General features: G+C 45.1%; 1 protein-coding gene across 2 annotated transcripts in view; it reads right to left on the reverse strand.

Annotated features, from left to right (window-relative positions):
- Nucleotides 1-25,153, reverse strand: part of IQSEC2 (IQ motif and Sec7 domain ArfGEF 2) — a 525,300-nt gene that overhangs the window by 420,349 nt on the left and 79,798 nt on the right. Inside the window, exon 2 of one of the 2 annotated variants that reach the window (XM_082262909.1) lies at nt 20,109-20,159. The exons of the other annotated variant lie outside the window; for it this stretch is intronic. Within the exon in view, the coding sequence (XP_082119035.1) occupies nt 20,109-20,159 (51 nt within the window). The remainder of the gene's footprint in view (nt 1-20,108; nt 20,160-25,153) is intronic. 2 annotated transcript variants of the gene reach the window in all.

Genomic DNA, 25,153 nt, shown 5'->3' on the forward strand with positions numbered 1-25,153 from the left:
ACACACATATACATACAGTATCTTACAAAAGTGAGTACACATTTTTGTAAATATTTTATTGTATTATATTATTATTATATAGGATGTACATATCGCAGACAGTTTACGCATCGCTTTACAACTTGAGGGTAGACCGTACAAATACAATACACTTTAATACAGTAGGAATCAGAGGGCCCTGCTCGTTAGAGCTTACAATCTAAGAGGGAGGGTCAAGAGATACAAGAGGTAATATATCTTTTCATGTGACAACACTGAAGAAATGACACTTTGCTCCAATGTAAAGTAGTGAATGTACAGCTTTTATACCAGTGTAAATTTGTGGTCTCCTCAAAATAACTCAACACACAGCCATTAATGTCTAAACCGCTGGCAACAAAAGTGAGTACACCCCTAATGTCCAAATTGGGCCCAAAGTGTCAATATTTTGTGTGGCCACCATTATTTTCCAGCACTGCCTTAATCCTCTTGGGCATGGAGTTCACCAGAGCTTCACAGGTTGCCAATGAATTCCTCTTCCACTCCTCCATGACGACATCATTTAGCTGGTGGATGTTAGAGACCGTGCGCTCCTCCACCTTCCATTTGAGCATGCCCCACAGATGCTCAATAGGGTTTAGGTCTGGAGACGTGCGTGGCCAGTCCATCACCTTTACCCTCAGCTTCTTTAGCAAGGCAGTGGTCATCTTGGAGGTGTGTTTGAGGTCGTTATGTTGGAAAACTGCCCTGCGGCCCAGTCTCCGAAGGGAGGGGGGATTATGCTCTGCTTCAGTATGTACGTACGTAAGTACATGTTGGCATTCATGATTCCCTCAAACTGTAGCGCCCCAATGTTGGCAGCACTCCTGCAGCCCCAGACCATGACACTCCCATCACCATGCTTGACTGTAGGTAAGACACACTTGTCTTTGTACTCCTCACCTGGTTGCCACCACACACACACGTGACACCATCTGAACCAAATAAATTTATCTTGGTCTCATCAGAGGTTTCAGTAATCCATGTCCTTAGTCTGCTTGTCTTCAGCAAACTGTTTGCAGGCTTTCTTGCGTATCATCTTTGGAAGAGGCTTCCTTCTGGGACAACAGCCATGCAGACCAATATAATGCAGTGTGGGGCGTATGGTCCGAGTACTGACAGGCTGACCCCCCACCTCTGCAGCAAAGCTGGCAGCATTCATACGTTTATTTCCCAAAGACAACCTCTGGATAGGACGCTGAGCACGTGCACTCAACTTCTTTGGTCGACGATGTTGAGGCCTGTTCTGAGTGGAACCGGTCCTGTTAAACCGCTGTGTGGTCTTGGCCACCGTGCTGCAGCTCAGTTTCAGGGTCTTGGCAATCTTCTTATAGCCTAGGCTATCTTTATGTAGAGCAACAATTTTATTTTTAGATCCTCAAAGAGTTCTTTGCCATGAGGTGCCATGTTGAACTTCCAGTGACCAGTATGAGTGAGAGCGGTAACACCAAATTTAACACACCTACTCCCCATTCACACCTGAGACCTTGTATTACTAACGAGTCACATGACACCAGGGAGGGATAATGGCTAATTGGGACCAATTTAGACATTTTCATTTAGGGGTGTACTCACTTTTTTTGCCAGCGGTTATGACATTAATGGCTGTGCGTTGTGTTATTTTGGAGGAGACGGAAAATTTACACCGTTATACAAGCTGTACACTCACTACTTTACATTGTAGCAAAGTGTGATTTCTTCAGTGTTGTCACATTAAAAGATGTAATAAAATATTTACAATAATGTGTGATACTGTAAATATGGACAGACACACACACACACACCACTGCTTGCCTGCACATTTCGCCTCACTTGATGAACACACATGGATCCCTGCAGTCTTATCGCCACCCTCATCCAGACCTCCTTGGCTCTCCTATGACTCATCCCTCCTCCCTTGCTGGCAAGCTCGCGAGAGTGAGAGAGCTGTGCATGATGTCATTAGCCTAAGCTAATTACCAGAGAAGAAAGCGGAAGTGGGCTGTATAAGGTATTTACTGGCAGAAAAATTGGATTTGGGTACTTACAGTAAAATCCATTTTTCTTTCGTTCGACGGACACAGCGCTCTATAAATCATAACTAGTGGGTTATATTGCCTCCTCCAGGAGGAGGACTAGGCAGAACAAAAAAAAAAAACCTGGCTACGCCCATGGCCGTCCAAAGCTGGAATATAACTCCCCTCTATGCTCTAGGTATTCGGTTTAGTAGCAAGCAGTATTAGAAGTATCAGAACTCCATAGAGGGTGTGGGTGCTGGGTCAGTTGATGAAATCAGAGAAATTGATTTTTTGGTAAGTACTCTTTTGTTCATCGAAAGATACAGCGCTCCATAAATCATAACTAGTGGGACATCCAAAAGCAGTGCCAAAAGGAAATTGGGGGGTGGGGAAAATAAGGCTAAACATAACAGCCCTTAACCAGGACACAGGAGCCTTAACCAGGGTCACAGGAGCCGCGTCTGAAAAATAAAGGTTTAAAGAAAAAACACCCATCAAGAGGGAACAGCCCCTCTTAAACATCAGCCTGCAAAACTTTCTATCCAAAAGAAACATCCGCAGATGTCAAAGCATCTTCCTTATAGAATTTTGTGAATGTATGCAAGGACGACCACGTGGCCGCCTTGCAAACTTGTGATATTGATGCCTGGTGACGAAAGGCCCAAAAAGCACTTAGCGCCCTAGTAGAATATGCCATGACAGGGAAAGTTGGAACCTGACCTTAAATGGAATAGGCCAGAGTCACCATTTGTCTGATCCATCTGGAGAGGGTAGCCGAAGAAGCTACCATCCCTTTTCTTGGTCCGTCCGTAACCACAAAAAGCAAGTCTGACCTCCAAAAAGACTCCAAAAAGTAGCTGCCAGATGCACCAGAATCGCACAAACCAGATCCAAGGTATGCAAAGCAAATTCCTTGGGATGAGCCGGCTTGGGACACAAGGAAGGCCACAATGTCCTAGTTAAAATGGAAGTCAGAAACGACTTTGGGCAGGAATGATGGACAGGGATGAAGAACCACTTTATCCCTATGGACCACTAAATAGGGACTGCGACAGGATAATGCCGCCAATTCTAGTACCCTGCGGGCCGAGGCAATAGCCATCAAGTATGACACATTCTGGGATAACCTAGGCAAGGGAATCTCCCGAGTATTCTCAAATGGAGGTTTCTGGAGAACCGAAAATACTAAATTTAAATTCCACGGCAGGAATAGAGACCGTAAAGGTGGGGCCACACGTCGAACCCCCTGAATGAAGGTACGAACTAAAGAGTGCGTGGCTAGGGGGTCGCTGAAAGAAGATTTCCAAGGCAGACACCTGGCCCTTGATGGTACTTAAGGCCAACTTCTGATCAATGCCCTGTTGAAGAAAGGTTAAGATCCGAGCCACAGAAAAGGATCGAGGATGAGCGCCAATCGACACACCAAGAAATGTACACACTTTCTATGTTCAATGGTATATCTTGCTGGAAGACGACTTCCTCGCCTTCACCATAGTAGCGATAACTGATGCAGACAGACCTCTATCCCTCAGTACCTGGCTTTCAATACCTAAGCCATTAAAACCAGTGATTGCAAAGCAGGATGGTAGATCAGCCCTTGGGACAACTGGTCTTCTCTGAGAGGAAGCCCCCAAGGGATGTTTACAGCCACCAGGATGAATCGAAGATCCTCGCTCTTCATTACTCACAGGAACTGTGGAAGAAGCCTTAGTCGAGGATCATACTGGCCTTACCGTGGCCCTTGAACGCCTACGGTTTCTATCAGAGGACCCCATGACCTTGTCACGATCTTCGGTATCCTTCTGTGGAGCCGAACCTGCTAAAGGAGCTGCACTGCATGTGCAAATAGAACTGTCTTGAAGGCGGATACCACCAGACTCAGAACCTGTATGCAAAATGGGAGAACAGCATGACAGCGTGACAGCAGCTGGTAAATCAAGGCCTGTGGTGCCTAAAGTTTGTGCAGAGGAAGGATCACCCTGGTCAGAAATAGAATCAGAACTAAGTAAATCAATTCCCTGGACTGAGATAGGGGGAACCTTAGGTAGTTCATACATCACCTGAACCTTTGCAGGAACTAAATCCGCACAAGGAGACTCAGGACCTGAAACACCTGAAAAGGATCGCTTTGACACTTACTAAAAAAGTCCACGGGGCCGGAAACCAGCGAAGATGTCCCCCCACCCCCAATAATGGGTGGGGGTAGACCTTCATGGTAAAAGAATCTTGTCTGCTGGTCTGGGGAAGCTAGCCCTAGTCTTACCAGGTTGCTTGGAACCTCCCGGGGAAGATTAAAAAGATCTATTTCCCTTATTCTCTTTCCCAAAAGCATGAAAAAAATTTCTATGGGCTGAGAAGGAGGGCCTCCATCTGTGGCGAGGCTCCTTCCCTTTCCTAGACTGTGGCAGGAAGCTACTCTTCCCTCCCGTGATACCCTTAATGAGGTCATCCAGGGTAGCCCGAAACTAATCACCACAGCTGAAACCGAAAGTTTGGACAGCACAGGAGCTGTATGCAAAGCTGCATCACAAATAAACTGCAGCCCATGGACCAACTGGTCCTCCAAATCAACATAAGCAATGGGGACCTGCTCACCCCCCAGGCCCTGGCGCAAAAGCTTGGCCCATTCAGTTAGGGTCTGAGACACCAGGGCTGAGGCAAAGACTGGCTGCAATGCCGAACCAGCCATAGTCAACAAGGTGCGTGCCACAGCCTCCACTTTTTTGTCAGGCGGGTCCTTAAAGGACGGGGATTCCTCTACTGGGATCATGGTTGCTTTATTCAACATGGAAACAGGAGGGTCCACCACACCATGTGGACAAGTACACTTTTTTAAATGTGACTCCTCAAAAGGGTAACGTACAGCAAAATGTTTGGGGACCACAAAGAGTAATTTTGGTTGTTCCCATTCCTTACAGGAAAACCTATCAAAATAAGACACATAAGGAAACACCTTTGGAGTACGATGCGACTTATGCGTACCAAACGACACAGCCACGTCCGTGGCTACATCAGCCACATTCTCCATCTTTAAAGTCCCACGCACTGCAGTAATAAGTGCGTCTACCAGCAGCTTTTCATTCTCTGCTGCAACCATGGAGGAATCATCCTCACTATCGGATTGGTCAGGGGTTGTGATAATAAGTCCCCCAGGATGGGCCGCGTCCATGGCGGCATCCGGCTCAGAATCAGATGAGACAGACTGAGCAGGGGAAGGCGGGGGACACTTCTCCTAGGCCTTTGCCCACACGCCACTTCCACCCGGGACTCAAAGGACTGCAGGACAGTCAGTGCCGTCAGTGCAACCATGGGAAGCTGGGGTTACAAGGGACCTGCCACCTCCATAAGGGGATCAGTGGGGGAGATGTGACTCTGAGGCTCCATAAAAGGAAAGAAAAAGACCTTGCAGTACAAAAACAATCTTTTGGCACCACTAAAAAGGATTCTCTCAAAGCTCACGGTACCTATTAGCAGAGAGAGAGAGATAACAGGGACCCCCAAAGACTCACCCTACCGACCGGAGGAATGCGGAGAATTCGAACCCAGCATCATTATGGATGCTATCCCTGTTCATGTGTCCCAGGCACAGGAAGGCTTCAGTTGTCTCCAGCATCTCCCAGACTAAGGTAAAATGGCACCCATGATATCATCCGGCTACACAAACATGGCTGCCAACCGGAGACCAGCTAGACTAAGGGAAAATCGCTACCATCAGCTACAAACACTGAAGTAAGCTGCCAGGATTTTTCCTACACCATCTGCAATGCTGTACCCTCTGTAAGGGGACCCTCCCTGAAGGTAGGACACAAGTTTAGGGGAGACTCTGTTGTGCACTCCGCACCAGTCTCTGCCCTGGGACCCCCCTGCACTATACCCACACTGCAAACAGCAGGGCATGCACCTAGGGATCTCCTACAATGGGACCCCTCCTGACTATCAGAGCAGGACACACATTATCCCAGGACCCTTAGAGTGGGGATAGCAGGGGGGACCTCAGGGGTCTCTGCTGCATTTTCTGCCCTGGGACCCCAACCAGACTCTAGGTCCAGACAGGGGGGAATGGGAGTGGGGGGAAGCCCTGCTCAGTGAGGGATTTAAGGATGGAGGAAGGAATCGGGAGGAAGGAACTTGCAGGCAGGTCCGACCGTCCCTGGAGGTTACACACGTCAACCCCGAAGAAAACCACCAAAAGAGGAGAGGGGGGCCTGTACTTACCCTTCTATGGCACGGGTAACGCTCCAGACAGAACTCCTCGCCACCGAAGTAGGGGAGCTGTCAGGCAAAGGACCACCGCGGCTCATACCCAAGCCCGGCCGTATGAGACCCTGTGAGACGTTTAACTCGCAGGCCAGCCTCTGTCCGTGAGGCTATGTTGCAGCCGACCCAGCGTGTAGCTGCAGTTTGCAGACGCTCACTGGCTGGTCTGGAGGGACCATAAACAGGTGATTTGATTTTTACTCCAGGAGTATACAATGAGTTTGAAATTTCTAGAGAAATGCTTAAATAAAGCATTACACTTCAACTAAACCCATTAGATTTTAGTCGACTAAAATACGACAAACTAAAATGCAGTTTTAGTCAAAAGACTGGCAAACTAAATTGCAATGACATCAAATTAACACTGTATGAGCAGGCCCTTTGCATTCAAGGCAGCAGCACTATTTTTGCTTGAAAAGAAATCCATTTCTGAATGTGGAATGGGACAGAAGAGTAGGAAGAGGTGGTGTTTTGTAGTCCAGGGGACAGGGGTTAACTACATTCTTTGGATCAGGGGCTCTGTGTTAGGTCAAATAGGAACCTGGGAGCACACTGGACTTCTGGCAAATCAATGGGTATTTTTCTGACCTTGCAGCATTTTAAAGTGAATAATGTGGAGAATGTACATATATTGCAGAGAGATACTGGATGGTCATTTTTTTATTTTTACTTAGCCCAAATATGCACCAATTTTTGAACAGATGCATTTGGCCTTTTGTCTGTATACATAAACCCAAGTCCTGATGGATGATAGAAAGTGTATATAGACTGCAATGAAGCATCTGCTAACATCTCTAAATAGGATTGCATAACTATTTTTTGGGGAGGGCCGTTTTCTTGATACTCTAAATAGAACAGTAGCTTAGAGAAGCACAAAGCAGGGATGCCTGAGTTTTGTAAAATCCCGATTACATATATTCTCTCAATAACGAACACAATTTTAGCTTGAGAACATCCAGTCATTGATTGTAAACAGGTAGACCACCCCTCACACGTTGACCTATTCATCTCCCGGAGAGAGCAAAGGAAAGAAGCCCTATCTACCTTCTGTAGGGGGCCTGTACACACTGAAACAAAGGTGCGGGAAAGGTGTGTTCCATGCACAATCACTGTGAGACACACACAGGTGTCTGTTAATGGCACCCCAAATGCATCTCATAAATACATTTATGGCCACCAAACCACATTGTTCCACAGAATGATGTGATTTGGTACGGTGCAATCTGAAAAAGTAGTGCTTGCAAGTCGTCTTGCATGGTTTCAAGCATTTGGCAGTCCATTTGAATAAATGGACTGTCAAAGCCAGGTCACGAGGAACTGCACAGGAATACATGCGTTCCAATGTGAACCAGCCCTCCGTCAGTCTGGCCTAAGCTTACACAGGGCTAAGGACTCACCCCCCCCCCCCCCCAACCATACAGTCATCTAGCCTGGCAAACGCTGTCCCCCTACTTCAGAAAGGGCAATAGAAAATGCTAAACTGGCAGAATTTCTATTTAAGCTTTAGTAAACTATAAGGCCAAATCAGGTAAAGCACATAAGCTGCATTTAGCAGGGTTCTGACCTGGGCGCGGCCAAGTTTTGGGTCCCTGCATATTTGGATGCCTATGGCACTGCACACCACCCTCATAGTGGTAATACATCCGGCTGGCCCGATAGAACACACAATTGAGAAAAACGTTCCTAGGTTTCTCCTCAACTCTGACATGTCATGTGACCATCAATGGGAAGCCTGTCAGGTCCTGCTGTTCTGTGTTTCAAAAGTAGAAAGAGGGGGGGGGGGAGATATTGCTAGAGAGGGGTTTACTGGGGAAAGGGGAGGATTTTGGTTGGGAAATATGGAATTTTTGCTGGGGGGGGGGGGGATGAAGGAGGGCTTTTTGCTTAAGTATTGCAGATATTACCCATTGGCTGCCTGCAAATTGTAACAGTTGACTGTTGCCAGTACAAGCAGTTCCCGGGTTACAAACAAGATTGGGTCTGTAGGTTTGTTCTTAAAGTATAACTAAAGGCAAAACTTTTTTAGTTTTGGATGGAGTGGAGAGGGATTAGAGCCCCTGTCAGTTCTGTATTGCTGTCTTTGCCCACATTAGGAAAATTCACCCTCTCCATTTGTCCTGTTTACCATCATCAAGAGTGAAAGTAAAAGAAAAACCCCAAATTTTAGGTTGTCCCCAGAAAAGTAATAGAGGGGAAATCTTCCAATGGGGACACTTGTTCTGAGGACCTGGGGGTCCCCGAGAAATTCCTTTATTTGCAGGGATTTCCTCTCACTTCCTGTTTGGCTATGGGACAGGAAGTGAAAGAAAATCTCCCCAATGGGACAGAGATGGCAAAAAAAAAAAAATCTAACAAGGGTTAAAAATCACAAAGTTTTGCCCATAGTCCTACTTTAAGTTGAATTTGTATGCAAGTCGGAACAGGTACATTTTTTAGGTGTAGCTCTAGCCAAAAAAAATATTTACGTTTTTTGGATAGCATAGGGAAGGGTTAACACTAACATTTTCTTGCTGTCTATGTCCCGGTTAGATTTCCCCTTCACAGTGGGTATAGGATTGTGTGTATGGGATTGTATGTTTTTTTTTTTTTTTATTTATTTTATTGGTTGAACTAGATGGGCATGTGTATCAGCCTGACTAACTATTGGCGCTTTTCCACTGCATGGAACTGTACCGGTTCGGCACCCTTTTGTGCTTTTCCACTGCTGGTACCGCATGGTATAGGGTCGGAACGGTTCGGTACGGTACGGTATAGGTTTGCTTTTCCACTGCATGGAACCGAACGGTACGGCTCTGAAAAAACAGTACCTACTCGATTGTGGTTCCAACAGGTACCAAACTGGTACCATATCCCACAATCCTTTGCATGCAGTCACTACTAGCCACTGATTGGTCAGAGAATCCCACCCACCCCGTTGTTGTCCCACCCACTTAACTTAGTACTACTTTAGTGGAAAAGCAAACCTATACCGTACCGTACCGAACCATTCCGACTCTATACCATGCGGTACCAGCAGTGGAAAAGCAAACCGGGCCAAGCAGGGCCGACTAGAGCCGAGCCGGTACTTGCAGTGGAAAAGGGCCATAAGTAACTTTCTGTCCCTGTAACAATTGGAAAATTTTTGGAAATTTTGGGTTTGTCACGTATCTAGTGGCTGAGCCTGATGTGCAGAGGGTAGACTCACAGGATCCAGTGGTGTGGGAACACAGACGGGTCACCTTGGCAGAAGATGCAGACTAACCTGAGGTGCAGAATCTAAGTGCCAACCGGTGTTCACCAGAGCCTCTGATGGTGGAGATGGGTTTTGCTGCCTGTTTAGCACCAGGTCGCAATCCTCAGGGTCGCCCCAACAGGGGGTGAGCAAATCCAGATCCAGTAGCAGATAAACAAAGGGATAAGGCAAAAGAGTAGTCACAGGAACAAGCCATGGTCAGGGCAGGCAGCAAACAAGCGAGGTAGGAGACAGGCCAGGTCGTCAATCAGGATACAACAGGTTCAGGTGTACAGGAAAAGCTGCAGACAAAACAGTAAAAGGACAAGAGTGCCTGCTTCTACTATATAGGCCATTTGCGCGCTGAACATAATGGCTATTGCGTGCGCATGCACACATCTGTGTGTGGCCGCGTGTGCGCTCCTTCGCGCAAGGCGAACGTTTGTTCTTGGCTAAATGGGCACAAGGGAGTTCACGCCTGCGCACTCCAGTGCATCTCTGAGGCATTACATAGGCATATCTGATGTGTTCCTGACAGGGTTGTTGTGGAAACAAGGATTGGTGATAAAGCTTCAGTGGGGACACATTTGTCCCATGAGAACTCTTACAGGAGTGAATTTCCCGTCCTAGGGGTAGATTGCCTCTCAATTCCAATTGTCTCCCTCCGTTTGCAAGTCGGATATTTGTAACCCAGGGACCGCCCGTATATTGTATTTAGTAGACCATTCAAACATTTTGTATTGTGAAGTCACCACACTTTTTAGGATAATATTACTACAATATAGTTTGTGTTGGTTGTTCTATAGAGATGTTAATTCTATTTCAGTATACAATTTCATTTGCATATGATAATGTAATCAGGCAACCCCTGACCTGTGTGTGGTAATCAAGAGGGGGAGGTCCATGTTGTTTATAAATTCTGTGTGACTGTTCAATAAACAGAGATTCCACCAGTGAAACCCAAGTTGTCGGCTAGCTTTGTATGTTGGGTGGCTGGGAAAATCTGGTTTATATGTTCAAGACTGTAGGAAGCCGTATACTGATGGAAGTCCAATGTGTGGGTAGAGGTTCCATTACACTAGGTATATCACTATTAAAATGGCATTTTTTTCTTTTTTTACCAACATGATTATACTAGTCAGTCATAACACTTTGACCATTGAGATAACATTGAGAAGAGCTACTGTAGCTCGAATTGCTGAAAAAATTGAATGCTGGTTCCAATACAAGGGTGTCAGAATGCAAAGTGGGGTGGTTTTTACTAACGGCAAATAGACTGTACACTTCGAAAGTGCAGTTGCTCTAGAGCTAAAATGAAAATGAGGGGAAGCTCTGCGTTTTTCCACCATTTAATCACGTGTAAGCTAAAATGCTATTTTTTTTTTTTTTTTTGTTCCCCATTTTCTAGCATATGATTGGGTATTCTTTGCAAAACAAAGCTTTACCTAAATAAGGTAAGCTCTGGGGCATGTGCACTTGAAAATTGCACAGTCTATTTGTTTTAGTAAATAAACCTCAGTTCATCATGGTTTATTGCACATGGGGCTGCATAGCCACAGACCAGTCAGAGTGCCCATGCTGAACAGTGACCACAGCCAAAAGCACCTACAATGGGTTCGTGAGCATCAAAAACGGGACCACAGAGCAATGGAAGACACTCTAATGAGTTCAAATGGTTTGAGGAACACAAGTTTGAGCTGTTGACTGACCTCCGAATTTTCCAGATCTCAATCCAATCAAGCATCTGTGGAATATTCTGGAAAAAAAACAAGTCCCATCCATGGATGCCCGACCTTGCAACTTACAGGAATTTAAGCCCCGTTCAAAACTGGAGATTTGGTATCTCAGGCAGAATGATGGCAAAAAGCACCATGAGTGTTAGGTTGCCGTTCATTTTTAACAGTACCTCAAATGTGGTGCGGTATTGCCATGATTGACGCACAGCAAACCACCTCACACAAAGCTCATCACCGAAAAAGGAGGAGGAGCTTCTTTTGGGTGATGCGTGACAATTGTAGTAAAAGCGCACTGCTTTTGGAGGTAGCATTAAAAAAGAATGCCACCCGAAAACGCAACACACAACATCCAGAGAATGGATGATTAGTACAGAAACGTTTGCCAACAGAAGAGCGTGGCGAGAGGGGACGTTATAATAATCTACCCTGGGTGCCAAATTTGCATAAAACACCCCTGACTGCATTGCATACTTCATTTTAGGGTTAGGTTTAACAAACAAAGCATTTTTTAGGAGGCAGAGGCTACGCTACACACATAAAACCCTTCACACAATGCTTGTAATAATCAAGATGTTCCTTTTGAGGGGAGGGGGTTACGAGGTGAACTTTATTGGTTGGATCTTTGCAGGGACTATGGGAAAACGTTAAGGGCAGAGGCACTTACAATTATGTGCTGCAGCACATATTTTTCTTTTAATGTGAGGCCATAGATCTACTTTAATCTTGCTTGCCCTGAGTTCACCACATTATAGACAACAGCTAGGCTGCAAGGAAAAAAACGATTTTAGTATATCCTAGAAGCATTAACCACACGGAATAAGAGGACATAAAAATGTGACCTTTGCTGGCATCCACAATGCCTTTTCTGGATAAGAACATTGGTCTTTTGCATTGCAAATATTTTTTAAAGGAGCAGAAAGACTGGTAAATCTGTATACAGAATAATGAACATTTCTTTGTATACAAAAGGTATAACCCACATACCTACATCAATTATAAGTCCTCCCAGCAGTTGGAGGCAAGTGACAGCATCTTTGCAGAAGGGCCCCCCAACCCACTGATAACCACCTTGCCAGTAATCCCTAGCCATGTTTCCCCTTGCAACAGCTGGTTCTAAAATTCTGGGTGTTGGCTGGTGTCGCTAGGGTAAACAATGTCACCACTCCCTCTGTCATGTGACAGTGCTCAAGTGTAGTAATTGGCTGGTGGACCCAAACACTGTCACACTGGAGGAAGTCACATGTTCCCCATAACTGAAAGCACCGTCTATGCCAAATGTGTTAGAGTAGTAAGTACTTGCATGGTGACTATCAGTGGGTCAGGGAGCCCAGTGGGTGAGACAGCCCTCCGGTGAAATGTGCTGGTTCGTCCAGCCTATATTGTCCTGGTCCGGCCGGTGTTTGGCCACATGAAATAAGATTCTTTGTTGAAATCTCCTGGGATGTAATCTATTTTTGTAAGTTAATAATGAGTATGTGCACAGAATGGACAAATTTGATGACGAATAGGTTTTGCAAATATGTATTATGTATGTAGATTTTCTTTTCTTTTCTAGTAACCCATTGTTACTGCACCCCTCCAAGCCCTTGACAAAGCCGACAGATTGGTTGCTCTGAGCGGTCCTAAACAACCAATCACCAGCTTGCTAATATGGAAAGTCACTCTGCTGTCTCCCGCGCTCTTGTCTGTGAGGTAGGGCAATGCTATGGGAGGGGAAAGGGGGGGCTGGGGGGGGGGGGCAGAGTTAATTGCTATAGGGGAAAGGGGGCAGAGGACACCAGTATGGATGTGGATGTGTGTGTGGGGTGAGGTGAATGAGGCAGAGGACACTTATGGACAGGGCCACCCCCATAACAGTGTCCTCTACCACCCTTCACATTACAACCCCCCCCCCCCCCCGATCCCTGCCTTTTGAGCGCAATGCACTCCTGATCCCTGCATTCTGAGCGCAACGCACTCTTGAACCCTGATATGTGAGCGCAACGCACCCCTGAACCCTGCATTCTGAGCGCAACGCACTCCTGAACCATGCATTCTGAGCGCAACGCACTCCTGAACCATGCATTCTGAGCGCAACGCACTCCTGAACCATGCATTCTGAGCGCAACGCACTCCTGAACCATGCATTCTGAGCGCAACGCACTCCTGAACCATGCATTCTGAGCGCAACGCACTCCTGAACCATGCATTCTAAGCGCAACGCACTCCTGAACCATGCATTCTGAGCACCCCCCACCACTCTGCGGGAAAGTGAACTGGCCCTGTTTTAAAAGATTGAGAACCCCTGGTTTAGATCGTTGGGCCTCAACAGGGCTGCCAATAAAGGGGTACAGACAGGTCCCAGGCCTGCTTTGCAAAACCTATCTGGTCAACAGGGGGCCCAGGTTGAAATTGGAAGCAGGATGAGTCCTCACGGCTCCTTTCCCAAAATAAATGCCGCACATCAACCTAAACCCCTGGCTGTGCCTATTTGACAGCCTCCAGTGGTGGTTGCTCCAGATTATTTATGCTCCAGGCACAGGGAGCCCCAATCTGTTATGGGCTGCGGGCACCATCTGTCAGACTCGCACTGGCCCAACATGGCAGCTTAGCTACCTGAGCTCCCCCGGCCAGGGATGGGAGCACTGTTGCCCCAAATGATGGGGGGAGTGCCCAACTGTCCTGAGCTCTGTCATCCACTCCAATTCCCCTTAGCTACCGGTACTATAAACTGCCTGAGGCCCCCTCATCTCAACAGCTGTTTTTTTATAGTAGAGTCCTTTCCCCCTTTATCAATGTGTAGTGTCTGATAGTCTTGTAAGATCACCTTCCCAGGCTGGGGAGGTTCCCATCTTATTAGGTACAGTTACAATAGAAGCAGCTCTATTGCACCCTAATATTTGATTGTTAAAGCGTTACTAAACCCAGGACCCTGCAATCACTATATCTGGTCTCCCACAGTATACAGAACATGGAAATGCAATAGTTTTAGTAAACATTAACGGCTAAATACCTTTTCTCATCAGCCAATAGAGAAGTCTTGTGACAGTGTCTGACAGTGTCTGGTTAAAGCTTGTAGGAGAAGTTTTTATTTTCCTATAACGGTCAAATGAGGCTGCAGGACTCCTGACCCTGTGTCTGGAAAGTACTGATTGGCCCTGTGCTGATCACATGCACCCGCCTAAGGAAAAAAAAAAATCTCTAGCAATACACACCAAACTGAGAATGTGCAGAGTGACTCCAAGGGCTCTGTACCATCAGGAGATGGATTGTGGAAGAAGGGGAGGATCAAATAACACCGGATTAAAACAGCCTTTTTACACAAAGGAGAGGATAAACCCCTTAGGTTCCACAGGGAGTTTAACAAGCATGCTTTACTGTATATAAAGACTAATTTTACTGTTATGGGTTTAGTAACACTAAGATATTGCAGTTAGTTCCCCCATCTGTCTAGGTTTGGCTCTATAAATGTGGTGGGGGTCACTACCTGGCCCCCTTCCCGATTGGCTGACCACAATTTGCCTTCTGTGTCCCCATGATTGCTTAAGCAGGTCTTTGGATGTATTGTGGTCACCTCCTGTCCTTCCCCCCAATTGGCTGACAATGTGTCTGAATGTATTGGGGCCCATGATTTCTAATGGTGGACCTGGGCCTAAATGTTACCTTATATTATGTTGGGTGTGCCCTTCTACCATTCCTTATTTTTATAGTTGTGGGAATCATGGGCACTTTCTGAACTTTTTCCACACACCGTTACTCTTCTGCAACATAACTGGGCTGCTAATGTAACCAGGTATTCTCCCCCCCCCCCTTTAATTTTACCTGGTGTTGCCTATTAATACAAGAAAAGAAGTCTGACAGAAAACAGAACTATCAAAATTTCCTATATGCTTACTTGCCAATATCTGCACACATCTGAAAATATACCCAACTTTAAACACGGAGACATGCAAACATCCCTTATCTGAAAAAGGACTGCAAAAGCTGCCCTTATGCATAAAAAATTCCTTAGTAAATTTTCATTGCGTCCGTTTACCAGAATCCGCAATGATCTTTGTGCAAGGACAAAAACAGGGAGATACGAAAAAGGACACTCACGCACCAATTTCATTATGACGTCAGCATGAATTCACTGAGAAAATGGTATTGCAGAGCTTAAGATGAATACAGATGAAGTCTATTTTAGACAACCACCACGGAATCATATCTTTGTATAAAAGGCCTGCGAGAAGCTTGATACTGGAAGAAAATTAACATTTACTGAGAGAAACGGGGTGATGGGACTAATGGCATTCACCATAATCCAATTTTTCAATGAGCCAAAATTTTATATAGTCTACTACTGCCATACAATATAAGCACGGGCAACGCCTGAGGTATTAAGGTGGAAGTCAAGGCAATGGTTTCACTTCTGTAGCATTCAATGTACATTATTTTTGATTTTATTATTGCTCTGTACTGTGTATTTTTGATATATCCAACCCTAAGAGCCGGCTCACATTAGCGCGACTTGTCAGGCGACTTGTCAGCCTGACAAGTCGCGCTACCTCGCGGTCCATTGACCGCTACAGGACCCGTTCTAATAGGAGCGACACAAGTCGCTCCGACTTAGAAAAAGGGTCCTGTACTATTTCGGGGCGACCTTGGAGCGACTTGCATAGACTTCCCTTATGTGAAGTCCATGCAAGCTAGCTGCTCCGGAAGTCGTGGTGCAATGTAATGCACAAGTCGCCCCCGAAGTAGTAAGGTGTCGTGTCGCGCTAATGTGAACCGGCTCTAAGGGGGACATTTAAAACGAAGAGCAAAAATCACTATCGGCTAAATACTGATTGTTAGTATACTAGAATGTATTTTATGGTCATTCATAAAATGCAAGCTACAGAACATGCAGTTAAAGTTTGAAGTTTACAGTTGCATATTTTTGGGTGCTAGGGCTGAACAAAGACACCAGTCTATCCAGTTCAATGTGTGTGTTTATGGCACTACCATTTTCTATACCCCTGTACATTGTGTTCTGGAACACATTTAAAAGTTTTTTCAATTTATCTACATTCCCTGCGGACATCAACCTACTACTTCACTTCACTACTAGACACCCTTACAGCTCTAGTAGTGAAGAACCCCTTATGCAGTTTAAGATTGAACCACTTCTCAGCCAACTTCACTGTGTAACCTCATGTCTTCTTTAGAGACCTTCGGTTAAATAGTTTCCTCCGAATGCTAAAGTCACCATTAAGGCCCAAATCACACTTCCATAAACGTACCCGCTCACAATATTTTAAATTTGCACACGATATTGCAAGTCGCAGATGGACAGCCCATTCACTTGAATAGGCTGCCCTACATGGGTCAGTCGCCCGAAAAGAAGCTGCTGCTCCATTTCGGGTGACAAGCTTCACACAATTTTGAAAGGCTCTTCTCAAGGAAGAATACGTTTATTGTTCAAAAATGTTCCTCAATGTCCTCCAGCGCCCCAATTAGCTTTGTTACCCTTTTCTGGACTCTCTCCAGTTCAAGTATATTCTGCCTGAGGATTGGTGACCAAAACTGGACAACAGATGGCCAAATCAGAGTTTTATATAGGGATGCACCGATCCTACTTTTTTGGTCCCAAACCCGATCTTTTGCTTTGTGAAATCGCCGATCCCGAGTCCGATCCGGAAGTACTGTTTTGTGAGCTTATAACAAAATACTACTTCCAGATCGGTATCGGCAGATATCTTATAACATTGTGCATTTAGCCCCTGTTCACACTAAGGCGACCTGTGAGGCGACCTGGTCGCCTCCCGTAGGGAAGCTGCGGACCCGTTCTAATAGGAGCGACACAAGTCGCTCCGACTTAGAAAAAGGGTCCGGAGCTTCTTTGGGGCGACCAGGAGGCGACCGCCATAGACTTCAATGTTATGAAGTCCGTGGCGGCCGCTCCGAGGTCGCGGCGCGCTGCTCGCACCGCGACCTCGGAGGTCGCGGTGCGAAGTAGCGTCGCCCCTATGTGAACGGGGGCTCAAGGTTAAACTTCCCTCCTCCGGCAGACGGAACGAAAGGATACATTGTAATCATTGTGTTTACTTAACTGGGAGAGTTGAAAGGCATTTGCAGGAGGCTCTTCTTTTTTTTTTTTCTTTGACAGCTGTTCTCTGCTCCCTCACAAGCTATAAGAGCAAAACCGGATCGGCCCGTGGATCTGTTAATTTTACCGATCCCCCGATCCAGCTATTTTGCATCCCTAGTTTTATATAGGAGGTAGAATTAAGAGTTTTCTCTTGCTTAATGCAGCAAAGAGAACCCTAGGTTAAGAAAAGAGTAAAGTCACATGGTGCTAACCATTCAAGCAACCAAGCTCTACCCAACTTTGTCATTCCTTCTGCCCATCCCATTCATGTGGTGGTCCCACAATAAAATGGCAGCAATTCTACCTTTTCCAATGCCACTGAAAATCTGTAATGAAATGATATTCTGAAAGTGGAAACCCCCCTACATCATATTTGTGTACGTTTATCAAATTTGACCAATTGAAGCCACTGCAACAATCCCTCCTCCTAGGTCCCATCTTCTGCTATATGAAGCAGAACAGTACAATTATGTGACCAGATACTAGAAAACTTTAGGGTCCATTCACAACGCATAGTGCGCACATCAATGTGGGCCGATGCATTCACATGCTGCATTGCCTTTCAAAATGTGCTGCAATACTAATTTAAACTTAACAAAAAATTCCACTAAGCTTTATTTGTAAAGGAAACATAACCTGACTGTTTTGACTCGTGCGTATTGTGGTGCGCTTACACACGTTGTATTGGTTTTCTAATTTTTATGGACTCGTTAAGGACTGGAATAGTACCACTGGATTGGCGTAGGGTCAATGTGGTGCCTACATTTAAAAAGGGTTCAAAGTCTTTACCAAGTAACTATAGACCTGTTGGTCTAACTTCTATAGTCGGGAAAATACTGGAGAGTTTAATAAAAGACCACATAGATGAGTTCTTGCAGGAAAAAAATACAGACAGGAGTTGTCAGAGAAATGTGATCTATTTTTATGAGGCAAGTAAAACCTTGGACAGAGGGGTGGCTGTGGACGTGGTATACTTGGATTTTACAAAAGCACTTGACACAGTTCCCCACACACGGCTAATGTGTAAGGTAAAGTCTACAGGCTTAGAAAGATCAGTTTGTAAATGGATAGAAAACTGGCTAAAAGATAGAATTCAGAGAGTAGTGGTTAATTATTCTTACTCTGAATGGTCTAAGGTTATCAGTGGTGTACCCCAAGGTTCAGTGTTGGGACCCTTACTTTTTAATATCTTTATAAATGATATAGGGTCTGGGAATAAAAAGTACCATTTCAGTCTTTGCAGATGACACCAAGCTAGGCAGTGGAATAATAACGCCCTTACAGGAGGTCTCCCAACTTACAAGCTCACCTCAATGCACTGTTTCATTGTGCAACTATGTGGCAAATAAGGTTCCAAGTTGATAAAAGTAAAGTTATGCACTTGGGGGCTAAGAATATGCATGCATCATACACATTGGAGGGGGGGGAGGTGTACAACTGGGGGAATCAATGGTCGAGAAGGATTTGGGCGTTTCAGTGGATCCTAAGCTGGGATTTACAAAGCAAGCAAGTAGTAAGCAGTAAGAGCTGTGAAAATGTGGAATAGACTCCCTCCAGAGGTGGTTCTGGCCAGCTCAGTTGATTGCTTTAAAGAAGGCCTGGATTCCTTCCTAAATGTACATAATATAACTGTGTACTCACATTGATTGATAAAGTTGATTTAGGAAATATAGGTTTGCCTTTTAGGGGATCAGGAAATAATGGTTTCCCCTGCTGGGGCGAATTGGATCATGCTTTGCTGGGCTTTTCCACCTTCCTCTGGATCAACTGTGGGTATAGGATTGAGTACGTAGGATTGTACGGTTGTTTTTTTTTTTTGGATCGTCTTTTTGCAACCAGACTAACTAGAACTATATGTTGCGCTGAAAAAAAGTAGGGCATGTTCTACTTTTTTGAGTTCAGAGCAATGCACTGGGGTGAACTTCTCCTATTGAAATACACTGATTTTACACCGTTTATAAGCTGGCTTGGGTTGATCAACACATGCCAGCATATCAGGTGTGAAGAGACCCTTCTGGTACTTGTGCAAATTTTTTATAAGTGAGTTAGTGAGTCAGTTACTATTACGTACTGGGAGTTTCTTTACTAATATGTGTCATTGTTTTGGTGCCTTGACTTCCACTTTAAAGAACTTCAAGCCCTAACAAACAGGCAGTTGCATGTAAAGAATACTTTTGATGAGAAAAAATAAAAAATTGAGTTTACCTTTATTAACCACTCCTGGAAATGCTAGTTGCCTGCCTACCAGGCTCACCCTTTGGTTCAGTATTTTAAAGAGTCTGAATCAGATCAAAAATGCAGTTAAGGGCTTTTCTCGAAACCAAGGTATTTTCTAGGTCATCAGCTCAGGAAGCTTTGGCCATAGCATTGGATAGGGAATAGCATAGGTCAGCTTAACATCCAGGCAACTAGCAATTTTCAAAGGAAGTCAGTAATGGCATCTCCATTGTTTCTCTTAGGAAAGGTTTACTTTAACCTGTCCACAAGACCAGCTTGAATCCTAAATACAAATCTGTGACACATCAGGAGCTTAATATGGAACTGGCCGATTACGCTGTACTGTTCTGATCAACAGATATCGAGCTCTGACGGTGGAGCTGTAAGTCAGCACTTGCATATTAAGTGCCTCGGGCTCAGAGGTTTAGTACACGTCAGATATGATTACATAGTTTGTGAGGTTGAAACACGAGTTATTGTCAGGATACAGGTGCTTGGGTTATTTTAACAACATATCCACCCCATGATATTGTCAACTTAAAAGCTGATGGCAAACACACAGACAACATGAACGGTCTTACCTGCCAAAAGATTGGTAACTCTGTTCAGGATGTCTTGTGGTCCAGGCACTCCTGCCAGAGAGCAGAGCTAGGTCAGTGACCACTTTTTTTTTTTATTCACTGCAGTTAGGTAATACAGCTTGGTCACCGACAAACCCCCAGCCTGCCAACTGGACAATGAAGGAGCATCAGCATAATGAAGTCATCGACCTGCTCAATCTGCTTTTTCTCCTCCCGTCCTTAGGCTTCCAGTGTTGAACTGACAACACAGTGGAATGCAATATAATCTGACTCTTCAGTCTGCCATGGCTGTCCTTCCTACCACCAATTGTGTAGGGAATTACAGGAAGCCAATCTAAAGTGGATTTTGTGCACTTAACTGCACTGAAAAATGGTTTATAATTACATCACTGGATTAAATACTAGAGTTTTAGAATGGTCTAGAATCCAGCTTTAAGATTGAACCATAAAGCATTTTCAGTGAGCACCAAATTTAATTTTTACTTTCATATTTTATTGTATTAAAAGTAAAGGTCTGTAAACTAGGCCGAGCAAATTAGCTACTACAATGACTGTCAACTGCTCAAGATACCAGCCACAATCTCTGTTCATCGCTACAGAACAACAAGCTAAACTTTCCTATGTAATAAGCAAATACGTGTGACCCCCCATAAACATATATAATTACAAATTATACAGAGAAACAAGGTTTGTAAAACACATACTGACACTGGTATTTTTATCACCATATGCACATACAATTTACAATAATCTCCTTTAAAATGTAAATTAGTGAAACAAAGGGAAAAAAATATATACATCTATACAAAATGCAGGGTAAAGCAACAGGTATTATTTAAAGTAGAACAAATGAATAAAATTCTGGTTCATAGATTCATGTAGTAAGTGGTTTTTCTCTTCTATTTCAGCCCAACAGCTCCTCCCCTGTTGAAGCCCGATTTGTGCACACTCCTATTGATGCCAACAATCCCCTGCATGTGTCTCATTTGGAAACAGGTGCTAACAAGACCCTTCCTACTGCATTCCTAATGTGAAGCGCAGTCCAGGATCCCTTCCTTCTGCTCCCTTTGCCCCAACACATCCCATACCTCTGTGCTGTGACAGCGCTGGTCTCTAGGAAAAGCCTGGTACCAAGGCAAGTGATGTCAATCAGCGCTCATCACTTCTATAGGTCTTTATCAGAGCACACGATTGGACAGCAGTGGTGGGGGTTGGGGGTATAAGGTTGACCATGCTAGCCCTGCATCTACAGCACATAAAGAGACAAGGTGGTACACATTTATCCCCCTGGGATGAATACAATAGGGAGACTTCTTTCAAACTGGTTCACTTAATCATTGGCGAGAACAAGGAAAATAAGCTGAGTTGTTCTCACTAAAGCTCCATACACACTGGCTTAAAAATCGCTGCTTCTACAGGAGTTTTGTGTTTTGCTTGTAGAAGCAGCTCAATGTGTCCATGCACATTAGGATCATTACGGGCATATTTTGAGCTCAACGTTTGGGAGGCAGGAAAAAACCCTTCTGGTTTGGATTTCTGATTGGAGCTTTCTGGCAGAAAAAAATGCAAAAAACTCTCCTAAACTATGTACATAAATCACTCTATATGAACATTTTTTTCTGCCAAGGCAACTGGAGATTTTTTTTTTTTTTTTTTTTTTTTTAAGCCCGGTGTGCATGGAGCCTTAGAGCTTAAAGTGCTTGTAAAGTCAGAAGGTTTTTATCTTCATGCCTTCCATTCAATAAGATAAAAAACCTTCTGTGTGCAGCAGCCCCCCCTCATACTTACCTGAGCCCTATCTCAATTCAGTGATGTTGCAGGAGTGTCATGGCTTCCCGGGACTCTCCCTCTACATAGGCTGAGACGGTAGCACGCCGCTATTGGCTCCTGCTGCTGTCAAAGTCAGTGAGCCAATGAGGAGAGAGAGAGAGAGAGAGAGAGAGAGAGAGAGAGAGAGAGAGAGAGAGAGAGAGAAAAGAGGAAGGGGTTGGAACCGGGCTGTGGCTCAGTGTCTAAATGGACACGGAGCTGTGGCTCAGTTTGGGTGCCCCCATTGCAAGCTGCTTGCCGTGGGGGCATTTAACAGGAGGGAGGGGCCAGGAGCGCTGAAGAGGGATCGGAGAAGAGCAGGTAAGTATAACATGTTTGAGGCTTTAGTATTACTTTAACACAGGCCTTAAGACTTTCACGATGCCCTCATGTGACACGCTGGCACCGGAGTTACATAGTTTGTGAGGCTGAAAAAAGACATCAGTCCATCCAGTTCAACCTATAATGCGCCTGCGTGTTTGCTGTTAACGGTACATTGTATACCCCGTATGTTGTGGTCTTTAAGGTGCCCATCTAATAGTTTTTTTAAACTATCGATGCTCCAGGAATTCCAGGGCTGTGACTCAGGAGGATGGTAAGTAAGCTACATTATTTATTATACTAAAGAAATTTTCTCCTGGTTACTGGAGCCAAACGTATGGGTGCAAGGGATAGACATTTCGACTCGTATACGCAAGAAAAGGCATGTGGAAAGCACCAGGTCAATTTAAAGATGCTGGTTCCTATTATGATAATGGATAACGAATCAGTGTGAAGGACAGTATTTTTGTTACAAACGGGTGTTAAATCCTATTCGAGACTTAACAAAACTAGACTCACACTGTCACGGTGCATTAAAGCCTCATTCACACATCCTAAATCTGCAATTGTGGACAAGGTTTATAGTGGATAACTGTGGCCAGGAACCCAGGTCTTTTCATCAGAGGCAGCTGCTAAGCCTGTAAAACTCAATGACCGGCTGAAAAGATCCAGGTTCTATGTATTCATATATCTAACAATTACCAGTGACTAGGGACAAATGTTAAGTCCTGAACACAATCTGAGTCAGCAGTGGGACATTTGTCCCTAACCACAAGTAAATGCTAGATGCGTGGACACGCCTGCAGCTGTGGGCAGCTCCATCAAATTTTAGCCTGTCATTGAGTTGTACAAGCTGACCGGCCACTAATGACTGAATCACCTGGGATCTCAGCCGCAGGTGTCAGGGAATACCTGTGAGACGTCTGGGTCGTGGCCGTGCACAGGCTATTCCCAGAAGAATGACCAATGGGCGTGGCGCCAGACAGGCTATTTAAAGGAAGTTCAATCCTGTTTCCTGTGCTGACTGATCTTCAGCTGTTTCCTGTGACCTGATGATACCTGTATGCTTTCCTGTTGCTGACCTGGCTTGTTCTGAACTTGGATTCTGCTTCTCTGCTAAACCTGACCCGGCTCCGTCCCTGACTTTGGCTCTGCTTACGATTTGGTACCCTGCTGCACCGCCTGTTGATGACCCTGGCTTTTCTACTACTCTGACTCTGTCTCAAATCTTGTCTCTCAGAGCTACCCGAGTGCTTGCCTGGCTATCTGCTGCACCTGTTCCATACATCATTGCATGTTCCAGTTTCCGGGATCCGGACAAGCAGCCTATGCTGATCCATCAACAACCACAGGCACTCGTGTCCCTCCTGGCCTTTGACACCCTCTGTCTCACCTTCAGTGGGGTCTGGGCCGGAGATACAAGAGAGGCCGACCTCGTCAACTCCAACTCCTCCCAGGTACGTGAAAGCAGGTATCCGCTGCTTATATCCTGCACCATTGTCAATTTAGGATGCGTGAATAAGGACTAATGCGAAACCGCTCTTTACCACAGTGCAATGCTGGTGGGGGGGGGGGGGGGGGGGCGGCTGGGGATAGGTTACCCAGGGAGTGAAAGTAACCGCCCTTTCACAAATCGCGGTACAAAACACATATTTGCCGTGTTTTAGATGAGTTTCTGGTGCGTTTTTGGGTTGCCTGCACCTATGAAAAAAAAGACATGTGGCTCAAATGCACAAAAATCTCAAATTGTAGTGCGTTTTTACCATTAATTTTAAGGGAAAGCTTCGTTTTTGGTGCGGTTTTCAGTACCACACCAAAGATGCACCATGCGGGACTTTTCAAAACGCACCGCACCCACAACGTAGTGGTGTAAAAAGTGCCATAGGATTTAAAGGGAAATATTTCTCCTGCAAAATGAAAATGCAGGAAAAACATATTGGTGTGAAAGGGGCCTAAAGCTGAGAACCTTCTGCTACTTTTGAAGATGAATTCCTTTACAGTGACTGCAGCTACAGAGGCCAGTGCATGCTTATTTTCCTATGTTCCTGGGTTTAGTTAGGGCTCATGCACAGGGATGTTGAGGACCACACAGTAGAAACTGTCTGTGTTCATGGCATACATTTGCACGTGTACGCATGTATCTGCACCTGTACGCATGCATCTGCTGAGATGTGCATTTACAGCTGCATCCTGTCATTGACTAGTACAAGCAACTGTACACAACACCTGTGACTATGGGGCAAAGAAGCACAGACAGTTTTTATGCGGTACTCCCCCCTGCGCACAAGTGCATTAGACCATAGTTATTAGCTGGATGAAAGCAATGGTTTGGGGGTCTGACAGTCTCTTATTTCAAGTCATAATGTATTGGTACTTTAAGGCTGAACTACAAAAAAAAGCTCTAGCTGATCCTGCTTGATTTGGGAATTAACTTCCAGATAAATCAAGCTGAGCAAAAAAATCCACAGCTTACAAAAGCTATTGCATGACTACATGTAAAAATTGCAAAGAACATCACTACTGAAGAGAGATAAAGGACTTCATAGAGAGCAAAGGGCTTTAAATAAATTCTTATTACAGCTGGGCTATTACAGTTAATTGTGCCATTGCAGACAGATCTGTAGCGTGGCTGGGAAATGTCAGCAGTGAACACGTCTCATCTGGTCGGTGATGGATTGTCGTAGGATAGAGAAATTTGGTGGACCACAGCAAGCCTATTAATGTCAATCCCTGAAAAAGGAGTGAGACACCGGCCTTTCACAGAATATTCACTAATACAATTGTGGCCAGGTAGATTTCCTAGATAGATGGTTGAAAACCAGGTAGATGGTTGGAAACCAGAAGCTTAGCTTGCTATTAGGGATCGACCGATTATCGGCAAAGTCGATTATCAAGGGCCGATATGCACTTTCCCT

This window comes from Pelophylax lessonae, assembly GCF_965119305.1.
Source record: "Pelophylax lessonae genome assembly, chromosome: 7".
Taxonomy (NCBI): domain Eukaryota; kingdom Metazoa; phylum Chordata; class Amphibia; order Anura; family Ranidae; genus Pelophylax; species Pelophylax lessonae.